At 42.7% G+C, this 23,303-nt stretch overlaps 1 protein-coding gene across 1 annotated transcript in view; it reads right to left on the bottom strand.

The window, feature by feature from the left end:
* Nucleotides 1-15,672: 15,672 nt before the first annotated feature.
* The window catches only part of GUCY1A2 (guanylate cyclase 1 soluble subunit alpha 2), a 257,024-nt gene continuing 249,393 nt past the window's right edge, over nt 15,673-23,303 (bottom strand). The window contains exon 8 of the mRNA XM_060234865.1: nt 15,673-16,779. Coding sequence (XP_060090848.1) covers nt 16,572-16,779 — 208 coding nt within the window. The 3' untranslated portion in view covers nt 15,673-16,571. The remainder of the gene's footprint in view (nt 16,780-23,303) is intronic.

The raw sequence follows: 23,303 nt of genomic DNA, 5'->3' as shown, positions 1-23,303 counted from the left end.
ACAGAGGCCTTCTCAAGAAACAGCAAGCCCAGAGAATATCCACATTTCTTAAAGGACCAAGAACCATGAAGAGCAAGGAAACTTTAGCAAGAGACACAGAATTGGGAAAGTATTGAAGAGCCAGCACTATTTGCTCTGGCCACAGGGTTGCCAGCTGGTGGCTGACACCTGGCAGGAGACTGGGGAAACAGATACCTGGTGATCACTGCTGCATTGATGGCATCCTTTTTGGGATGGACCTGGAAGTGGCATCAGACCATCACTGTGGCACTCTAGAATTCAGCGAAAAACTCTACAGTGAATGCTAGAGGGCCACGTTGATAGCATGGCCTCACGTTGTGGTTCGTTCTGGAGATATAATTATGCTGTTGATACAATGGCAATTTTTGGCTGATTTCCCCCCTCCTGCTGCTGCACTACTGAGCAGCGGTAGGGATCAGGGGTTTCCACTGGGCAGTCTCCCACTATAGCAGGAGACTTGACAACCCCCCCCCCCCCGCACAGGTTCCTTCCCACGCAAACCAAGGCAACTTGAACAACTTCATCCACAGTGAGCTGCTACAGTACAAAACTTAGCAACTTAAGATGCAGAATGTTGGCAGAGCTACAGTTGTTGTTCACACTGTGAGAGAATCAGTGATATCAGGTTAAAGGGCCCTTAAGGTTTCCAGAGAAAGCAGCTGTCTTCTGTAGCCTATCCCTATTTTATAAATATCAAAAATTAAACCACCATATTGTTCGCCATCCTATCATTTCTTTTTGGCTACTTTGATGTTGCTGTTCTACCCAAATTATCTAATCCATTCTCATTAGCTTTGTTGCTTCTCTTGCCAAAGTTTTGTGCTCAGCTGTAATGGACAAAAAATGCCAACTGCACCTTATTTGAGCAATTCAACAAGAACTTAGAAGTTAAGAGGCACATTCATTTTGAGATCTTTTCTCTGGCTTCAGAGTTCCACTTTACTCTCCTTTCTATTTCCATCCTGGGACACTCACAATGTATCCCTGCGGAGTCCCTTAAAAAAGAAAGAGAAGCAAGATGAGCCAAGGGGTTGGGTCCCATGCAACAAGATGTGGAGTCTTGTGAGCAAAAATTATATTTTGTAAGCTACTGACATTAAAGTTGTGAGCTACTAGCATTAAAGTTGTGAGCTACTGCATAAATTAGTTTGCTCTAGGGCCATTTTTCCTGAGCTAAGACAAAAATGTGTGAGCTGGAGGCTAAAAAATTGTGAGCTAGCTCACACTAACTCAGCTTAGAGAGAACATTGGTCCCATGATGCATCAGCAAAAGCTGCTGGTGGCCTTGGATCTTCCTCATTTTCCCCTCCCCCAGCGGCAGAAGGGAGTGATTTTGCCTTCTTCTGCCTTCTTACTAGACGCCACTGTTCTCATGTGGCTACTTCCCAACTTGGATCCTGTGACTCCAGGAATAAACTTTCCTGGGGTCAGAAATGGCTGCTTGGGAGAAAGAGAAAGTGGAGAAGATACATTCTAACCCATGGATTTGCACCTAAACTTTTACTAAAATAGAACCCTCAGTCTTTTACATGAAATGGATAACAGAGGTAGGGCTGAGATTTTCTAGGGAAACTGCTTGCTCGGCAGTACGGTGAACAGGCTGCTGAATCTCCATCATACAAACATATCAGAAAAAGTAGTGTGTGAAATGGTTTCTCACTCTCAGCCTCCCAGGATCCCTGTGCCAGGCAGAGATAATCTTTGTCTTTAGTCTGCAGATTATACCATCCCAATTTCATCTGCTTTGAAACAGCAGGGCGTGACACAGGAGATGTAGGCATGGTCCAGCGTGTTATAAAAATGCATTGGGGGGGGGGGGATTTTGAAAAGAACCTGAGTGTGTAGCCATATTGTAGAATGTTCTTAAATTCAAAGTGAGTATGTATGGGATGGTGGCAGCAGCAGTTAGGAACTGAGGAGCGACCAGCACATGGTAGGATGAGAAGATAGAATAATGGAGATGGTGAGGCTTTTCTATAGAGATTTGTAAACAAGCTATAGCAGCTTCATGTCTTGAAGAATGTTCAGCATGTGGGCACAGTTAAGGTAGTGGAAGCTTAGAAATCCATTCATTGGAACGGTATTAAGACTGCTGTGCTTTAAAACGGAAAGCAAAATTGCTGCTTTAGTGAAACAGATTCTTGCTGAAGTCTAAATCGATTTATCTAAAAGGATCATAATTGAATTCAGTGTTGTCTGAGTTTCATCTGCCTCTTGGAATTTATACATGTATAAATTCTAAGACCAATTCCTTACTAGTGTCGCTCTGCTTTTCTTTGATCAAGCGATCAATTCCCCACCAGTTGCTGCATGGGTGCATTTTGATCCGCTACTCCCTCCAATTTCCCTTGCAGTTTCCTGCTCTGGTTTTTTTTGAGATTTCAGACGCTGTGAGGGAAATCTGAGGGAGCCGCGAGTCAAAATGCAGTCGTGCAGTGTCTAGTGGGGAATTGATCGCTTGATCCGAGGAAAGCAGAGGTCCAGGGGCAGAGTGACTGCTAGTCAGGAATTGGTCTAAGTTTTTATATACTAGTTTGACAATAACCCATGTCTATTAATCTATCTGTCGTTTCTCCCTCATTATTACTTATCTTATCTTAAGGTGGTAGTACTAGCATGATCCACCTAAGGTCATAACCCAAAGACTGAAGATAGTATTCAAACAGGGGTCCCCAATCTTGTTGTGCCTGGAAGCGCTTTTGGAATTTGGATAATGGAGAGTGCATGCTATAACAAAATGGCTGCCATGGGAAGTAATCACCAAAAGGCTGCCACAGGATTAATGGACCTCCTAGGTTCTTCTGAGTTACCTCTTACTATGATGAGATGGAAGAAAATCAATACTGGTTCTGCTTTGGGAGAAGAGATCCAAATGGGCACCAGGAAACTTACTGGTAGGTAACAGGGCACTCATAGGCATTATCCATGTAGGAGACAACTGTTCTCAAATTACTGACTGCTGGAAAGAGACCTAGCTACTGCTGTTCAGCAACTCCTTACTTCAATATGCTTCCCCTCTAAGGATTCCTTGACTCTGCTTCAAATAATTCTCTGGTTTAAAAACCCAGTTCTTCAAATATTAAAGCTTTCTTTGAGGGCACAACAAAATACTGTTCCAGGCAAACACAGACTCAATTGATACACTGTGTTGTACATGTGTTGTGGGCAAAGCTTCAACTAGGAAGTAAAGCTGGACCTTCAGATTACAGTCTAGATGATCAATGTGGAAGAAATGTAAACAAAACATGTGTAGGTGAGTAGAGCCCTTTCAAATTGGTTGCACAAGTCCCAGACTCAAACCAATAGTCAGCTCCAGAGCTCTTGGCCATGGGCAAGTCATTCTCATTCTTATGCTTCACACATTTACCGTGAAGATAAAATGAGAAGTCACTCTGTATAATAAAAAGTGCTGTAATGATTTATAAAAACCTCCCCTGTGATATAAAACACATGCAGTACACTGCTACAGTAAGTAGAAACATACTACTTCCAACAATCAGGTTTCTTGAGAGTCACTTAATTTGAGGGAAGACACTTAAGGTTTAAGACACTTATTGCCTGCTGTAACCAACAGAGCTTCTCTATCGGCATCTGAAAGCAGCCCAGACCACTATGCAAGCACTGGCCCCAGTCAAACATGGCAATTGCTGCAAGTGGATGAGGCAGCAAACATTTCTAGATAGCCAAAAAAAAAAAAAAAATGACCCAGCGCTTCAATGGGCAGAAAGGGACAGTTGACTTGAAACCCTGTAACACTCGTCTTTGAATGTGCACGGATGTGTGTCTTTGCAATGCATTGGAACACAAGTCACTGCTTCAACTTCCTTGCATTTCAAAACAGGTAAACAACGAACAGCAGCTAGTAATAAACCCCAGCAATTTCTGCTTGTCCAGTGCACTCTCTTACATTTTATGTCCAGTCTACATTCTTGTGCAATAGCTTCCATTGCTCAGTCAACTCTCACGTTTCCCACCCATACCCTTGTAGTCAGTGCATCCTAGAAAATTGGAACCTAATGCGGCACCCATGGGAGAGAAAGACATGACGGGCTGGATCCCAACTAAATTTTTCACTCGTGCAAAAGGGAGGCATTTTGCTTCATTCCACCTTCCAATGGTAGATCTCTGACTACCTGGATCTATCCCTTGGGGTCCCCCATTCCCCCAAAAATGGCATTTCAGGAGATTTTATAGGCTGCCACATGATTTGGTTGGACTGGGACAAAATGGGTGCTGAGATTCAATGTTACCATGTTCTTTGTTGCCCTTGCTCCACCTCAGAACCCACTTATTGCTTTAGGTGCTACAGTGGTTACTTTTAGACTTATGAATTGTTGCTTTATTGCTCATATATCTAGTACAAGATTTGTTTTCCAGTTATAACCAGTGAACTGCCACAATCACTAAGAAAATGGTACAAGGACCAATGTGGCCATTGCTTTCTTATTGCCTCATAATTGTAGATTATTGCTAGGGAATAATTCATCTAAGCACATATACATTATATAAACATAAGATGATCCTTCTCTGGATACTTCCCAGAAAGCTCAAATTTTTGAATTTGCTTCTAGTAACTGATATCTGAGGCGGGGGCAGGAAACAGTTGGGTTTGCACACTTCATTAACGTGTTCAAAGTAACAAGGTGAAATAGGTGTTCTCTGGCAAAGATTTTGACATGTGATTTATCGGCTGAATTAGGGCCAGAGTGGAAGGACAATGGCCCTTTGAGGCATGAGCGACCACCATTTTAAGCCATATGGGACAAAGATTTCCATCATTAAAAAAAAAAGATGCATTCCTAAGCCAATCTCCTCAGAAGTAAGTCTCATTTTATTTAGTGGGCTTTACTCTCAGGATAGTGAGCTTAGGATCGAGGCCTACGAATTTCTTGACGTGGGGCTGGGAAAGCAGGATACAAACTGAACCCAACTGGAAGAGTTAGCTCTTGTGTGAAACTTTACCTTACTCAGAGTCTTGCTCTCTTCAATGCAGAGATTCAGACTTCTGGGTATGGACTTTATAAGCCTTGCCAATTAGTGTCATTCAGGTGGTCATGCACTGTTGACTACATGCCTAGTGGGAAGCTGTTCTTTCCCACAGCTGCCAAAACACAAATGCATTTCTCTCATGTTGGTGCTTACTCTCTCTGTTTGCTGACTTTAAGGATTAAAGGTCAGAGCACGGGAGGAAAAGCCTATATTTAAGTCTTCATATTTTCCTACTGTGCTTCTTTGACCTGGGAAAAGCAGCACAGAACACGTTCACTGGTGAGAAGCTAGGCAGGAGCACTTTGCCACTGGGCTACTGGTCCTGAGAAACTTGTTCCTAATCCACGATGAATGGCATATTGCATAGGTCAGTTGTGTCAGTGTTATATTTCCTACAGTGCCCATTGCTTACACACATTATAACCACATTCTTGACATGCCCTCTAGAATCAGTCAAGCAGCAGCTGAGCCCCATGCAAAAGAATCCGTATATGCCCCTTGAAACTGATGAGGAGTTTCACAGATGCTGAAATTTCTGTCAATTGACCAGAATTCACATCCAGATGCAGCCAACCCTCTGGATTACGACCAAGTTACTTTAATCACTGCCAGGATTATCAAGTGACTGAATAGTCATTTCTGCTGGAATACACTTTCAGAGCTGATGAAAGCATACTAGATGGAAGTATCTTTTAAATGCACACAACAACAACAAAAATTAGTATATTCTCTCATGGAAACATGGTTTGTGTTGGTAGACAAAGGGGTGGGAGAGAACAGAACAATACTTCACTTACGTAAAGACGTACCTAAAACAGGCACAGCACAGGAAGCAGGATTTAGTTTCTGAAGGAACTCTTATAGGGAGCTGCCATGTCAGTGAAATGAATCTATATAAGCAACAGTAAGCATGCTTGCGAGATTCCATCTACACCAGGAGTGGCCAAACTGTGGCTCGGGAACCACATGTGGCTCTTTCACACATACTGTGTGGCTCTCCAAGCCCCCACCACCCTCGCTTGGAGAAGCATTTCTCTCTTTAAAGTCGGCAGCTTGGAGAATGCATTTAAAGTTAAAGTTGCTTTCTTTCCACCTCTCTCCCTGTCCCCATCTATTTTCCTTGGCTACTGGCCCCACTGATGAACCTCCTGATGGCACCTGGGTTTTCTGGCCGCTGTGTGACACAGAGTGTTGGACTGGTTTGGCCTTTGGCCTGATCCAACATGGCTTCTCTTATGTCCTTCCTTTCTTTTTTCAAACATTTGATATTCATGTCTTGTGACTCACAAACATCTGACATTTATTCTATGTGACTCTTACATTAAACAAGTTTGGCCACACCTGATCTAGGCAATGCAAAGCTTTCCTAGTCCCATGCAAGAACAGGACCACACGTATATTTATCACTCCTAAACATATTATAAGATTATTTGAATGTAGGAAACAGCCATTACAGTTAAAGGCATCAAGCAGAAATTACGCAGCCGCTCATGTCACTATCTTTTTTTCAGTTGCAGCAGTTCACATGTTGAACCTGGGAGTGCAGTGTCATTTCATGATGGAGATGGGGCCGTTGCTCAGTGGTAGAGCACTTCTTTTGAATGCAGAAAGTCTCACATTGAATCCCCAGCAGCATTAGTTCTAAGGAGCTGGAGATGTGAAAGATCTCAGTTTGAAACCCTGGAGAGTCAGAGTAGATCTGACTCAGCAAAAAAATAGGCTCATGTATTAATGTGATTGTATACGTATGCACGGTTTCAGGACAATCTGCTCAAAGAATGACTGTGAAATCACGGGACACTTTTCTGATAGCAATGATGATGTGGCTCATTAAATGCACCTGCTTCTATCATAGAACCATAGAGTTGGAAGGGGCCATACAGGCCCATCTAGTCCAACCTCCTACTCAGTGTAGGATTAGCCAAGAGCATCCCTGACAAGTGTTTGTCCAGCTGCTGCTCAAAGATTGCCAGTGAGGGGGAGCTCACCGTCTCCCTCAATAGCTGATCCCATTGTTGAACAACTCCGACTGTAAAAAAAAAAATTCCCTAATATCCAGCTGGTACCTTCTCTCCCTTAATTTAAACCCATTAGAAGAAGAAGAATATATTGGATTTATATCCCGCCCTCCACTCCGAAGAGTCTCAGAGCGGCTCACAATCTCCTTTACCTTCCTCCCCCACAAGAGACATCCAGTGAGGTGGGTGGGGCTGGAGAGGGCTCTCACAGCAGCTGCCCTTTCAAGGACAACCTCTGCCAGAGCTATGGCTGACCCAAGACCATGTCAGCAGGTGCAAGTGGAGAAGTGGGGAATCAAACCCGGTTCTCCCAGATAAGAGTCCACACACTTAACCACTACACCAAACTGGCTCGCAACAGAGTCCTACCCTCTGTTGCCAACAGGAACAGCTCCCTGCCTTCCTGTTGGCTATTCTTAAATATCCTCTTCTTCAAGTTTGGTTTGGTGGTTAAGTGCACAGACTCTTACCTGGGAGAACTGGATTTGATTCCCTACTCCTCTACATGCACCTACTGGTGTGACCTTCAGTTAGCTACAAGTTCTCTCAAAGCCATTCGCCTTAAGACCAAGTATCCTCTTCTTTTGCTTTTTCCTGCTTGTCCTTATTGCGTCATGTCTGTGAAGACTAAATAGGGAGAGGCTGTGGTGCAGCAGCAGGGCAACCACTTAACACGCGTAAGGTCCCAGGTTTAATCCCTGATACATCCAGTTAAAAGGATCAGATAGCAGGTAATGTAAAAGATCTGTACCTGAGACCTGCTGTCAGTCTGAGTAAACGACACTGACTTTGATAGACCAAAGGTCTCATAAAGTAATAGGTGGATTCATGTGTTCAGTCAGGCTTGGATCCTGTGGACAGTTCTGTGAGTGCCGTGTAGAGCAATTCTTCTCGCACGATTACTTCCATTTTCACAAGATCAACAGTCTTCCAAATGGAACCACTTACACAAGTGGAAGTGCACTAACATGCACAGAATTGTTGATAGATTCCTAGTCAGTGAAACTCAATTACTGAAGGACAGTTTGATGTTGGGCAGATTTGCTGTACTGCTGGCTGCTTGATACTGCACACTGGACTCCCTGAATGGCTGAGAAATTACTGGCAAATATGCAAATGATTACAACATCCCTGCAAATAATGGGAATACTGGCACTAAGTTAAAGCAGACAGGTGGCAGGTACGTACGCAGCATCCATTGCTTTTCCATGTTTCTGGCAACATATTGTACCTTCTACCTGCATCTTGGCTCTAGCTGGAGATGCTACTTGTGAACCGTTCTTGAAACAGCTTAATTACTGACACAAACTGAAACCAGAGCAGCCTCTGAGTCCTCCTGGCCTGTCTGAAATAAGACAGGATAAAAGACAAGAGATGTGAGACAGAAAAAAGCAACATGATTCATTAGGATTGGAAGGTATTCTATGGGTCTACCCCAGGAGTATCAAACATGCCCCCGGAGGGTTCCTATCAGGCCTGTGAGCAACTCACTGTTGCCTGCTTCCTTCTCTCTCTTTTGCTTCCTCCTGCAACACAGCTTGCTTTGCCAGGCTTGCTCAATCAGGCTACTGAGCAAAGCCTTTATTTTCTCCATTGGCTGACCAGCATATGAAGCAACTTATGTACAAAAGCTTGCAACACCCAGCCATTTCATGTTTTCCCCTGGGTCTTGGGCTCAAAGCATTGCCCATGAGTTTTCTGTAATGAATGTCAAAATCAAAAGTAGGTTTGCAACTTAAGAGATACACATCTGAACAGCCTACTCAAGATTGCTACAGCACAGGCATTGTCTCCAGATTTTGATGCAATAATTCAGGGCAAGAGGTGTCAGTTATCAGAGACTGTTACATAAACAAAAATTTGCAAAAGTGCTTATGTTTTAAGCATGTTTTAGTTAATTTTTAATATATATATTAATAATTATTTAATAAAATATATATTAAATATATATATTTGTGTTTGCCTATGCTCTTTATAAAGTTTATATATCTGCTGATATCTCTGGCATTGCATTTTATGACACACATGGCCTGGCCCAAGAAGGTCTCATTTATGTGAGATCTGGCCCTCATAACAAATTAGTTTGACACCCCTGGTCTACCTACCCTATAGCTATACCTCGAAGGCCTTATTCTTAAGGCATTTATCTGTGTAATCATTCCTTCCAAATCTCCAAAGAAGGAGATTCTGAAATCTATCTTGGCAGCTTCGTTCAGCGATTTACTGTACAGTTATATGTGAATGATATATGTGTCTGGCTCATCCTTGAGGCATGAAACCCTTCAGATTGCTACCAGGCTGCTGAAAACATCTGAACTCAAGGGCAGCAGAAAGACAATTTCACAAATATCCTAAAAACCTCAGACAACATACAATGATGTGTCTAGGGACTGATACAAATATTCCTCTACCCTTGTGTTCTCTTCCTGGAACACTTTGACCCGTGTTGGTTTACATTCTGAAGAGTGATAGTAAAAGTATCTTACTTCTCATTGGTCTCTGTAAACACAACCTAGTCAGATTTTAGTAAATTAAGATTGTTTGTTTATACATCAAATTTATAAGAAAAGACAGGTCAACCCCTGGGTAACATGCAGATCTGTGAACAGAAACATTACATTAAAGAATGTTCTGAAGATGGAAGGCACTGGCCGATGTTCATAGCCAGCAAAGGCATGGCAGCAGGGCTTTTTTGTAGCAGGAACTCCTTTGCATATTTGGCCACACACCCCTGATGTAGCCAATCCTCCAAGAGCTTACAGGGCTCTAAGTACAGGGCCTACTGTAAGCTCCAGAGGATTGGCTACATCAGGGGTGTGTGGCCTAATATGCAAAAGAATTCCTGCTACAAAAAAAAGCCCTGCATGAGAGCAATGGCAGTCACAATTTTATTTATTTATTTCTGAACATTTATATTCCGCTCTTCCCAAACAGCTCAGAGTTAGGGCGATAACTCCGCTTAGGTTTGTATTGTTAGCTGAATCTAATTTCAGTGCCTTTATTTATTAAAATATTTTTGTTTTGATCATGATTAGCTCATGGCGTCTTTGATGTGAATGGGACTGTCATCCTCATCCTATACACAATCAGTCAAAAGTAGGTCTTCCAAAGAAGACACCTTCTTTGACTCACATCTAATGCTTCCTTGATTGTTCTCATTATGTCCAACAGATGTCAGACAAGGGAGTCAGGGTATTAATAAATATGTGAGCGCTAAGAGAAACCTTGGTACATGAACTTATTTTTTATATTTATGGGCAATTCAATCAACTTTTTGTTGTTGTTGTTCAGTCACACAGTCGAGTCCGACTCTTTGCGACCCCATGGACCAGGTCATGCCAGGCCCTCCTGGCATGACTTTTAAAGCATGCTAAAAGAAATAATTTTGAAAGTCTTGAGATTGTCTAGCAAAGGGGTGCAAGGATCCAGCCTGGTGTGGTGGCTTTATGAAAGATTTGCAGCTCAGCAGCTTTGCACACAGCAAGTCACATGTGTGATTTCCGATGTCTTAAGTTAAATGGAGCTCAGGCAACTGTTGTTGGGAAAAACCTTTGCTTGAGAAGTCATGCCATAGTAGATAGTAGTGAGATAGAGGGAAGGGACCAATAATCATAATGCATAAAAAGGCAGCTTTATAAATGTGGTGATAAACCAGGGTCAAATCTTTGCTCTGCTATAAAACTCACTGGTGGCTTGGGATAAGTGGCCTAACCTACTTTGTTGCTGGGATAACATGGGGCAAAGCATTCTGTACATCAAAAAATCCTGTGAAATAACGAGTAAGTCATACTATAAACTCCCAGCCAATCTCTGGTTAAAGGTTATAGATCCACAGAGTTGGCAGGAATAAACAGCCATCACCCACATGCTCGAGTCAGAATCAATGGGCCATCCACCCATTCCATCCTAAACAACCTACACAATCAAGAGCCTCTATGATTTGTCACAGACAGTGAGTGGCTGTATCACTGAATGCTCCTGAAGAATCAATTGCTCCAACAAGCGTGAAGAACCTCTCAGCATGTCACTCAAATCTTCTTCATTGGGACAGTCATCCTGAATTCACTGACACTCAGCGTGCCTTTTCCCTTGATTTTAATACCATTGTCTACTTACATTGATCAGTCCACACAATCTTCTAAATGCTTAGAAAATGACATGCCTTTATCAAACCTGGAACGTCTCTCACAACGGAAAGCTATTGATTTATATGGTACTGTTTAAGTAACGAAATGCTGATCTTTGACTTCACAAAAAAAAATGGTCCGACTTCCCTCCCTCCATGATATGAAATAATACGGCAATTCTGGCAGTCTAAAAACGCAAACAATGCACCTAAAGCTTTTCACACACAAAGAAGTACGGAAATGTGCTCCAAAACAACTTCAGCTGTTATAATATAGAAGCAAATAACACGATATTTCACAACAATGCAGACATTTAGGATGTATCATCTTTGTGCATTTTTTTTAAAAAAGCACCATCTTGGTGGGAATCGGTTCTCTCTTTTGAGAGTGAGCTGATTTATTTGCAAACACAGGCATTATCTCCATGGAGATGCTGACACCAGTAGTTTAGATCTGGCATTGATCTCTGTGATTATAAATTCCTTCCTTACTATAAATTAGCTGCTTGAAAGGATACCTAAATTGTGGTTTCTGTATTCTCATTCAGGGCATCACTCCTGCCTTCTGGACACGATTGTTCAGACGGATTAGTATGCCTGGTCTCTCTACCTGTCTAGAAACAATGGGAACAATGTGCCAAGCTATGTTGCTGTGCAATGTTCCATAATTATAAAGGAGGTTGAGCAAAAGACATGTGAAAAAATCCCAGTACAGAGAATGGAGATTGCAGAACTGTAGTTCCTGGTGGATTGCTCCCACTGTCCCTATGATTTTTATAATCACAACGATTTCTATTGTTGTGTCTTTCTGTCACTCTCTGTCTCTGCTGGGAGGGGATATGCTTTGTACTGAGAAACAAAGGACGGTCATTAAAATCTAAAAGACGTTATCTCACAGTCAAAGTACATTCATGATAAATCCTGTTTACGGTGTTCAAATGCAGCACAAAATGCCCATGAAAACAATGATCTGGATCCAGTGATGCATGAACAGAAAGGGAAGTGTACCTGGCACAATTCTGCTTGCGCAAGCAGTAGCACAATGGCTGCAGCCACAGGTTGTGCTTTATTATAATTTTTAATGAGATAACACCCATAAGGAGCAATGGGATGTCCAGCAGACAGCTTGCATGGTTTCACTGGATCTACATTCAAAGTGACCTCAGAAGAAATACTTTGAGCTGTGCATGTAGGAGAGATAGTGGAGATACAATCATTGCAGTGGTTCCGCTTGCACAAGGAGAAGAAATCTCCCACGCGATCCAACCCTAGATCTACATGTTATTAGCTGTCCTATGGTTGCTTGCATATAGATGTCAGAAGCAGCGATACTGAGTTTAATCAGAGCTGGTCTGAGTGAAAGAATTTTAAATGGGGAGGTTTATTTGTGACTCCATTATGAGGGAATATTGTATGGAAAAGTGGAGCCTCAGTGTTGGCAAAACACCTGTTTTACATAACACGCTGAGAGAACAGTTACAGAATCTGGCCAAACAGCTTTTACCTACAAATATCAAGGCAGTGTGGCTGGTGTGGCTGGTTTTGCTGGCTTGCCTGCCTGACAGAAATTTTAATTCACACATACTTCTAATTTGGAAGTACTTCCTAAATTCCATGAAGGAAATTAGTAATCTAAGAAATGAGGAGGGCTGACGGGTTGAGTCTGGCATAAAAGAACCCTTCATTCACTGGTTAAAGATGTGAGAAGTAGCTTTATAAATCGTGTTACCTGGGATTCTCAAATTTGGACACATGGAATCTTTGTTTTTCTGCTTGCAGTTTTCTTCTAAACATCTTCCCTGTAACTAAGATCAAACACACAGAGAGAGACAGAAAGGGCGGTCCTTTTTGACCAAAAAGGATGCACAGGCATGCTGCCTCAAAACATACCACCATGTGGACTAATCCAACTGGAGCATGCAGGGAGAGACTGGGAACAGCTTAAACCTCCCCATCACACACTTCAAGAACCCTTGCAGCAGATGTCTTTTTGAATCTCAAAAGCAGCCCTATTCTTAAAAGTACTGTGCCCTTTGGAGTGAAGGGGAAACCTTTCCCTCACCTTTGACTCCAGCTGAAATTCTTGTTAAGCTTTTTATCCTCGAAATGCGGTACAAACACAAACCTGTGTGTTCATGTGTAAGACACAGACCGTGCTCAGCTTCGAATTAGCATTCCACTGTAGGTTCCATTGCAGAAACGATTTGCCAGCCATCTCTTAACTGTCAAGAAAGCCCCAGGGACGCAAACCAGAGGAATACAATATGCTTCTATACTTCAACTTTCCAGTAGCAAGAATTGCACCAGGCATAAATCTTCAAGGTTCTATTGAAACTGTTTTGACTTGCGCTAGACTACAAAGCATTTTGCAGCACCTTCAAGCTTTAATGGATTTATCATGGCATAAAGCTTTCACGGACATATGCCCACTTTGTCAGTCAGATGCATGAAATGTTATCCTCAGTCAGGTGATATATGCATAGACAGTGGAGACAAAAGGTCATGAAATATAGGGCAGCACTCAGCCCATTCCGAGCTCTACGCAGAGCTTCTTATCTTCAGCATATTTGGGCACTGCATAGGAATGCCACAGACCCACTGCGTCTCCTTGCACAATCCTTTCATCTTCAGCGCCTTCTCATTTCTTTTTATGTATGCATATATAGACAACCAATAAGGACAGCTATAATCCATGAACCATAATACATCTCTGTTTAAGGTGGTACCCAAATCTTGTTTTCAGCTGCAAGAGTCTTTTAGTAAGTCTTGGCACACGGGAGCACCCTGCACAATTGTTTTAATGTGCAGGAATAAATGTGTGCATGGTTCACACTTGGACTACTGGCAGCTGTTCACCTCTCTCATTTCCCCTTTCTGTAAAGGGGAATCTCTAAGAAGCCCTTTAGCACCACAAAAAACTTGGCCTGCTACTCCCTCCACACGCTATTCTAGCCTTCCAGTATACCTTAACTTACAGATAGGATTCTCTTTTTAAAAGAATTCTATTTGCTTCCACCCAGAACCCTCATGTTGCTCTGGCGTTACAATCTACATGCATTTTCCTGCTCTTCAAAGCATCGGGTGGTTTGAGCTGCATGTGAGAGATTTACTGCATGCTGCTGATGTACAAAAAGGTGAATAATGTTAAATGCTTTCATTTTTTTTTTTAAATGAAAACCTTTTTACGAAATGTTTCTGTCTGAAAAGGGAACATGAGAATATGTGCTAGTGACGTTTTTATTCTTGTGCTACCCCCTACATCACAGTCCTCAAGAAGTTTTCTCTGCAACAGTCCTCTAGAAATCAATGGTACTACTCCAGCACAGCCAGTAACCTAAAGGTGTGGGCTTAAGACTACTTACAGTGCAATCTCCTGCACTTTTAGTCGGAAGTAACTCCCAGTTTGCCCTGACTTGGATGGTCCAGGCTAGCCTGATCTTGCCGGATCTCAGAAGCTAAGAAGGGTCAGCCCTGGTTAGCATTTGGATGGGAGGCAATAGCAAACCACCTCTGAACATCTCATACCTTGAAAACCCCACAGAAGGTCACCACAAGTCAGTTTGACTTGACAGCAACTTCCACTCATTCAATGGGGCTTAATCTCAAGTGCATAGTATTGCAGTATTGATGCGGTTTGGTTAACCCTGGAGACTGGAGGCACCATATCGTACTAACAATCAACACAGCTATAAAAAGCAGTGCCAGAATAAAAAATTGCAAAGCTTTGAAATGAGTCATATTTCTGAAATTTGACACGAGCACATCCTAGTTTTGGTGTCTGAACATTTGGGAAGGGGGTTACGTTTCAAAATACTCCACCCAAACCTTGACGGGGTACAAAATTGTGAAGATCAGCACTTGCATAACAGGTATTATACCTTTGCCCCTCTTTTCCTAAGTCCATCAACATTCAAAATCACAACTAGGAATTATATAAAAACGAGAACATAAATCTGAATTTTTGTCAACATATCCAAATTGGGAGAATTTGCTTGACATCCCCCTCCCCTAGTAAAGGACTTGGATTGAAATAATTTTCTCCAGCTTTTTCCAGGGATTTCAGATGGGCCAAATGGATATTCTAATCTGCGTTAGTGATTCTGAATGCAGAGCCCATCAAGGTTGGTGTTCTGAGTTAAACCCCGCACAATATGGGCGGGGTGCTGGTTTGGGGGTATACCTTGGGAGGAGGTCACGGTGCTTGACTCATCTACTTCCCAGCCATTTCCCATCAACTACTAACAACTGTTATTTGAGAGCAAAAAAAGGTCCTAACACAACCCGTACCAGTTGGATGGCTAAGGCTCTACCAAGGGTTAGTGGGAGCACTGAGTCAAAGCATTCAGGAATTGAAACGAGACACTTCTAGCAATGTACCCAGGACTGGGCTGAACAATCACCATTTTTTACTTCCATTGTTCCGATGCCTACAGCGATCCTATCAGCAGGGCAAAAACAGCATGGCGTTTTTAGATAAGCCAAACACAAAGGTCTGTCAGGAAAAGAAAATATCCCACATGAACAAGAACCAGAATAAATTGGAAAGATGGTATAAAATATACAGTAGTCCACTGATATCATACTTGTTCCAGTGCATGGAATATTCTTTGTCCACAAAACGAAATGTATATAAAAAAAGGTAAAATCTCTACAATATTATATACTGAATAATTATTCCTTCTTCCAGGAAGATTATAAATGATCTCTACAGTATTCATATGAAATGGTGTGTGTTTTTTTTAAATCCTTAGCCTTAAAAGATCCCTCTTCTTCGTGAATAACATTTTTTAAAGGTAAGAATGCATCCCAATTAGAACTCTCAGCTTAGGCGGTGCAAATTTAAGATGTCCCTGACACTCTGCTGCTCTGAATCTTGTGTGCATTTTACCAGCGCAGAGGGACCTACATCAGTTCTACTGACACAAATGGAAGATGTTCATGCAGTAAGCAGGAGCTTCCAGGCCCTTCAAAAAGAAATCTCCCATCCATTTCTGAACAGAAGGAAGCGGTCCACTACTGACTCCACCGGTTTAAATGGAACTGGCACAGGAGACCCACTGCTGTGTGGAGTGTGCCCATCAGTAAAAAAAATTAATTGGAATGGCCTTGTGTTGTTTTTAAACCATATTGACGACCAACAGCAGCTCCAGCAATGGAGAAGTATTTTGCTTAATTTAATTTCTTTTTAAAAACCCTTGTGTGTGTGTCCCCTCCCCAAAACCACCATCCCCTTTTCCAGTTTGTTTACTGACAGCAGTCACCCACCTTTAAAAAGAATTATTGCCTGACATTTCACGGAGCTTTTTTTAACTGCTTGCTTGGAACAATGCAGTGAAACAGAAAGAATCTCCTTTCTCCTGTCATGACCCAGTTCTGGGCTTGTGCTTTTGTGATGAGTCTTTGATCTGCAGCCGGCCTCATAGGCTTGTTTCTCGGAGGAACATGGTGCCAATGTTGTAGGAAATCTTTCTCACTCTGGCAGATGTGACGGAGGACTTTGGCTGCTTCTGACCAGTTCTGACCTCCAGGAAATAACAAATCCCAGGGATTTCCTTTGGAAAGTTGTCTGGAAGCTCTTCACGGGATCGAGGAACAAAGATAAAATTTTCTTCCTTTTTCAGAAGTCTAGGAGGAAAGAAGCAAGAGGAGGGTCAGCCTTGAATTATGGTTCTTCTATCCTATAGGAGGTTCAAGGCAGAGAGAAATATTTCTTTACCTGCCCACAAAACTACTGATTGCCTACAGTTTCTGTATTGTTAGCCCATCAACCCTTTCTTCATAGATTATTTATTTTAAATCCTGGTACGCCAACTAGGTATGGGCATGAACCGGGAAAACAGTGGTTCATGTTCATAGAATCATAGAGTTGGAAGGAACCTCCAGGGTCATCTAGTCTAACCCCCTCACAATGCAAGAAACTCACAAACACCTCCCCCTAAATTCACAGGATCTTCATTGCTGTCAGATGGCCATCTAGCCTCTGTTTAGAAACCTCCAAGGAAGGAGAGCCCACTACCTCCCGAGGAAGCCTGTTCCACTGAGGAATCGCTCTAACGGTCAAGAAGTTCTTCCTAATGTTGAGCCGGAAACTCTGTTGATTTAATTTCAACCCACTGGTTCTGGTTTCAACCCACAGAAAACAATTCCACACCATCCTCTATATGACAGCCCTTCAAGTACTTGGAGATGGTGATCATATCACCTCTCAGCCGCCTCCTCTCCAAGTTAAACATCTCCAGCTCCTTCAACCTTTCCTCATAGGACTTGGTCTCCAGCCCCCTCATCATCTTCATCGCCCTCCTCTGGACCCATTTCAGCTTGTCTATATCCTTCTTAAAATGTGGTGCCCAAGGTGAAATCTTACCAGAGCAGAGCACTCCAAGTGAGGTCTTACCAGAGCAGAGTAAAGCGATACCATCACATCACGTGATCTGGACACTATACTTCTATTGATACAGCCCAAAATTACATTTGTCTTTTTAGCCACCACATCACACTGTTGACTCATGTTCAGCGTATTATCCACTGAGACCCCTAGATCCTTTTCGCACATACTACTGCTAAGACAAGTCTCCCCCATCCTATAACCATGCATTGGATTTTTCCTACCTAAATGCAGAACTTTACATTTATCCCTGTTAAAATTCATTCTATTGATTTTAGCTCATTTTTCCAGCCTGTCAAGGTCATCCTGTATCCTGTTTCTGTCTTCTACTGTATTTGCAACCCCTCCCAATTTAGCATCATCAGCAAATTTAATAAGCATTCCCTCTATTCCTTCATCCAAATCGTTTATAAAGATGTTGAACAAAACAGGTTCCAGGACAGATCCTTGAGGCACTCCACTTGTCACTCCTCTCCAAGAAGATAAGGAACCATTCACAAACACTCTCTGGGTGCAATCTGTCAACCAGTTACAGATCCACCTAACGGTAACAGGATCCAAGCCACATGTTACCAGCTTGTCAACAAGGATAGTATGTGGAAACTTATCAAAAGCCTTACTGAAATCAAGATAAATGATGTCTACAGCATTCCCCTGATCCAGCAAGGTAGTCACTTTCTCAAAAAAAGAGATCAGGTTAGTCTGACATGACTTGTTCTTGAGAAAACCATGCTGGCTCTTAGTAATCACATCCATTCTTTCTAAATGTTCCAAGACCAACTGTTTGATGATTTGTTCTAAAACTTTTCCAGGTATAGATGTCAAGCTGACAGGTCGGTAGTTACCTGGATCATCTTTTTTCCCCTTCTTGAAGATGGGGACATTCGCCCACCTCCAATCTTCCGGCACGTCTCCCATTCTCCAAGAATTCTCAAAAATAATAGCCATAGGCTCAGAAATTACATCCGCAAGCTCTTTCAGAACCCTCGGATGCAATTCACCTGGCCCTGAGGACTTCGTTTCATTTAAAGAAACTAGGTGTTTATGTACTACCCTTATGCTGATTCTAGATTGGAACTTCGTACCCTCCTTATATGTTCTGTTTTTGCCATGTTGAGGACCGTTTCCCTCAGAAGAGAAGACTGAGGAAAAGTAGGAATTGAGCAGTTCCGCCGTCTCTTCATTACCTGTTACAATTTCACTTTCTTGCCCTCGCAATGGACCTACCATGTCCTTGCTCTTTTTCTTACTCTGAACATAAAAAAGAACCCTTTTTTGTTGTTTTTAGCATCTTTGGCCAGCCTAAACTCATACTGAGCTTTAGCTTTCCTAACTTTTTCTCTACAAGCACTGGTGATTTGTTTATATTCATCCTTGGTTATAAGGTGCTTCTCCCAATTCCTAAAGGTGTCTTTTTTATTTCTCAAGTCTTTAGAGAGCTGTTTATGGAGCCAACTCGGCTTCTTTAGGCTTTTTCTTCTCATAGGAATCATCTGTGATTGTGCTTTCAGTATTTCGCTTTTAAGAAACTCCCACCCCCCTTGAATCCCCTTCTTCCTAAGTATTTCTGACTATGGGAGTTTACTCAGCATAGTTCTAAGTTTATCAAAGTTTGCCTTTCTGAAGTCCAACCTATAAGTCTGACTGTGTATAGCTTTTCCCTTCCCTAAGACTGTAAATTCCAAAATCACATGGTCACTACTGCCCAGGGTGCCCATGTTGGTTTGTGGTTCATATGGTTGCTCAAACCAATCCATAGTTCATTGGTTCACTTGGTTCAGGAGGTGTAAAACTCACTGGGAGTCTTCAGCAGGCTCTCCTCCACCTGCCCTCCAAGTTTGGTGAAGATTGGATTTGGAATGTCTGAGTTATAGATCCCCAAAGCAGGAGCCCCAAGGAAAGCTCAGCTTCAGCTCTCATGACAACTAACTTCCTTCTTCATGCTGCAGAACAGGAGCTCCAAGACTGGCTCCCAGAGCTGCCAATCAAGCTATGGAGAACTGCTATGGGTGTTTCTAGGGCTCCTAGAAGTCAATTCCCAGTGTTGTCTAGGAAGTGATTGAATCAGTGCCAAACTGTCTTGGAAAACAAACTGCAAAAACGAATCTAACAAATCACCATGGGCTGAACCGATTCGGAACAAACCACGAATCAGCTTGATTTGTGCATGAATCATGTTTCGTGGATCGGTTCATGCCCATCTGTAATGCCAACTAAGACCCAAGGCAGATAACAAAAACAATCTAAAGGATTAGCCAAACAACAGGAACGATATGTTAAAACAACTATCAGCAAAGCAGCCTTTAAAAGTATAATGCAAAGTGCCCAATCAACAGACCAAAGACTCTATAAAGTCCCTAGATCTTATTACGTATTAGGGGATTCTCAAGGTCCTTTTAAAGATCTCACTATTGTAGCTCTAACTAAACTCTATCAAAACTGAGGCCCTCATCCGTTCTTCCAGAAAGCTATTCCAAAGGTTGAGGGTAGCCACCCCCAAAGCCTATAAAGAGAAGGCAGTAGAACACATCTTTGTTGAGTATGGTAGAACAATCAAGGTAATGTTGCTACACTGAGTGATGTTGCCACATGGACCTATGGGATTTGGTCCTTCAAGTGTGTGGGCCCCACAATGGATGGGACACTCTAATGTCCCTTGCTCCTCCAGCCAGGCTCCTCCAAATCACCAGAAAACAAGCTCCACACAAAACATTAAACCTAGCAGATACACTTTTTCATGAGTTGGGCCCAAGTCTGACCAGATAAAGCAAATTAGTCTGTCATTCTGCCTCTTTTTTTTAATACTATTTAATTATTCAATATTATTTAATACTATTCTCATTTAATACTATTAAGTAGTTGATGAAGGAAAGCCATACAAGCTGGTGGACTACAGTGAGAGATGGGAAGGGGGTGAAATCACTGATGGCAGGAAGGGTGATTTTGCTTCCTTCCCTCCTCCTCACTATATCCTCCTACATGGCTGTTAATCGATGCAGGTCCCATGACCACAGGAATCAACATATACTGGGTGGACATGAGTGGCCAGCAGATGGTCATGGATCTTCTCTGCTTTTCCCTCCCCACAGAAGTCTATCTAGACAACAGGACGCATGCCTCCACCCTGGTATCTGTACCTGTCTGCATATTTTATCCTGTCCTACTTCTAAGGATCAAAGGGTAGCTTAAACAGACTTTTCCTTTCCCATTTGATCACCATAACTCTATGAGGTAAATTAGGATGAAAAAAGTGATTGTCCCAAAGTCACTCAAAGAGCTTCACATAACATTCTAGCTTCTACACTATACAGGCAAACAATCATGTAAGTTTGCAGCAAAATACCATTATTATAATATCAATTATGATATCAAACTGCCTGGATGATGAGGTCCATTACAGGGAACTGGTCTTAGCCAGGGGAGGAATTCTAGCAGGAGCTCCTTTGCATATTAGGCCCCGCCCCCCCTGATGTAGCCAATCCTCCAAGAGCTTACAGAGCTCTTTTTTGTAAACTCTTGGAGGATTGGCTACATCAGGGGAGTGGGGCCTAATATGCAAAGGAATTCCTGCTGAATTTCACCTCTGGTTTTAGCTATGGCTAATGGTTATGGGAAGCATAGGATTGCTCTACTTGTAGCATCCAAAGAGGCACTGTCTATTCAAGCCTTCAGGATGGGTTTAAATCCTTTTGATTCTAGAAGGCTTTCAATTCAGATTAAAACTGATGGAGCTGTTGTCTGCTTATATCTTCGACTGGATACTAAACTACTGAGCTGCTGTTTCTGATTTTGTTTTCCAGTGTTTTATATGAGATGTTGATGGGGGTTACACCTGTACATCATTTTGAGCACCTTTCTCATGAAAAAAATAGTTACTAAATAAACTTTTATTTAAAAAAAATGGCTGGGGTGTCTACACTATGGAGATAAAATAATCTGTTGCCCATCACCTTTACTCAATGAAGCTGATGGACAATAGATTCAGGACAAAAAGAAATATTTATTTAAATATTAATATTTAAATATTAATTTAATTTAAATTGTGGAATTCACAGTCGGTAGACATAACGATGGTAACAAGAACAGATGGCTTTCCAAGCCAGACCCCTGTGCAGTGCCCCCCTCCCCCAGCTCTCTCAGGAAAATGAAAGTTTGCGCACACGTGCTGCACGATGACGTCAAAAGTGACGTCATCAAGCAGGCCAGGGATGGGGTACACCAGCCCCGCCCCTGCTCAGGGTTCTTGCTTGCAGGAAGCCTGACTGGGGGTGGGGAGAGCCAAGGCTTGCGTATTGCAATCCTGCAAGGAGTGCAGTATGCAACCCCCCCTGCTCAGGCTTCTTGCTTGCAGGAAGTCTGATCAGGGGTGGGGAGAGCCGAGGTTTGTGTATCAGACCGCAGTACGCAAGCCCCAGACCCGGCTCATCAGGGGAGAGGGGGGCGCCCAGCGGCACTCCCAGGCTGGGTGGCATCCTAGGCAGCGGCCTACCCCTCCTACTCCCACACGCTGAAAGGGATTAGACACATTCATGCCAGATAGGTCTACTAATCATGGTGACTAATGGGAATCTTCATATTCAAAGCTAGGAGGTGACATCAAGGGGAAAGCCTTGGCCTGTTGGTTATTGGCTGATATGTGAAAAAATATAATTGGCTGATATATGAAAAAAAAAATGGACTAGACAAACCATTGGTTTGATCTAGCAGGGAATTTTGAATTTCCTATGAGGGAGGTCTAACATACTGCACAGACCTCATGGGAGGAGAACACAGAAGATTTGTTTGCTCTTTTTAGGGTTGCCAAATTGCATGTGAGGTCTGGGGATTTCCCAGAGTTACAACTGATCTCCACCTCCCCTGGAGAAAATGGCTGCTTTGGAGAGCAGACTCAATGACATTATGCCTAATGTGATCGTTCCCTTCCAAAACCTGCCATCCCCAGGCTGCACCCTGAAATCGCCTGGAATTTCCCACCCTGGAGCTGGCAATCCTATTGCTAAGGCATATTACACAGTCATACATGATCCCTGCTGGTGAGAGCAGGCCATATTTTTTTTCAAGGATGGAAAACAATTTCTCTCATCATTATACCATTCTTCCCAAGTTCAGAACTATACTTCCTAACATGGCAGTGAAAGGCAAACTTCTCTTATATTATAGGGTTGCCAACCTCTAGGTGGTGGATGGAAATCTCCTGCAATTACAACTGATCTCCAGGCAACAGAGATCAGCTCACATGGAGAAAATGGCCATGTTGGAAAGTGGATGTAGTGGTTAAGTGCATGGACTCTTATCTGGGAGAATCACGTCTGATTCCCCACTCTTCCACTTGCAACTGCTGGAGTGACTTTGGGTCAGTCATAACTCTGTCAGGGCTGTTCTCTCAAGAGCAGCTTCTGTCAGAGCTCTCTCAGCCCCACCTACCTCACTGGGTGTCTGTTGTGGGGAGGGGAGGGAAAGGAGATTGTAAGCCACTCTGAGTCTCCTTTGGGTAGTGAAGAGTGGGGTATAAATCTAGTCTCATCCTCCTCTTCATACCTGCTGAGGTCCTTCCCCTCCCCAAACCCTGCCTCCTCAAGTTCCACCTCCACAAATCTCCAAGGTATTTCCCAGCTTAGAGCTGGCAACCCTTACTCTGAGAGAAACTAAAAGGATCACAGGACTTAGAATAAAAGCTGCTTCTTGCCTTTGGAACCCCCATCTAATGAGAATCAAGCCTGCTCCTGAAATGGGCTGTTTCTTAGGCATGCCAGAGCATGTTAGC

The sequence above is a fragment of the Heteronotia binoei genome, chromosome 3, assembly GCF_032191835.1.
Source record: "Heteronotia binoei isolate CCM8104 ecotype False Entrance Well chromosome 3, APGP_CSIRO_Hbin_v1, whole genome shotgun sequence".
NCBI classification, from domain to species: Eukaryota; Metazoa; Chordata; class Lepidosauria; order Squamata; family Gekkonidae; genus Heteronotia; species Heteronotia binoei.
Note: the sequence above shows the minus strand (reverse complement) of the source record. Positions and strands in the feature narration are given on the sequence as shown.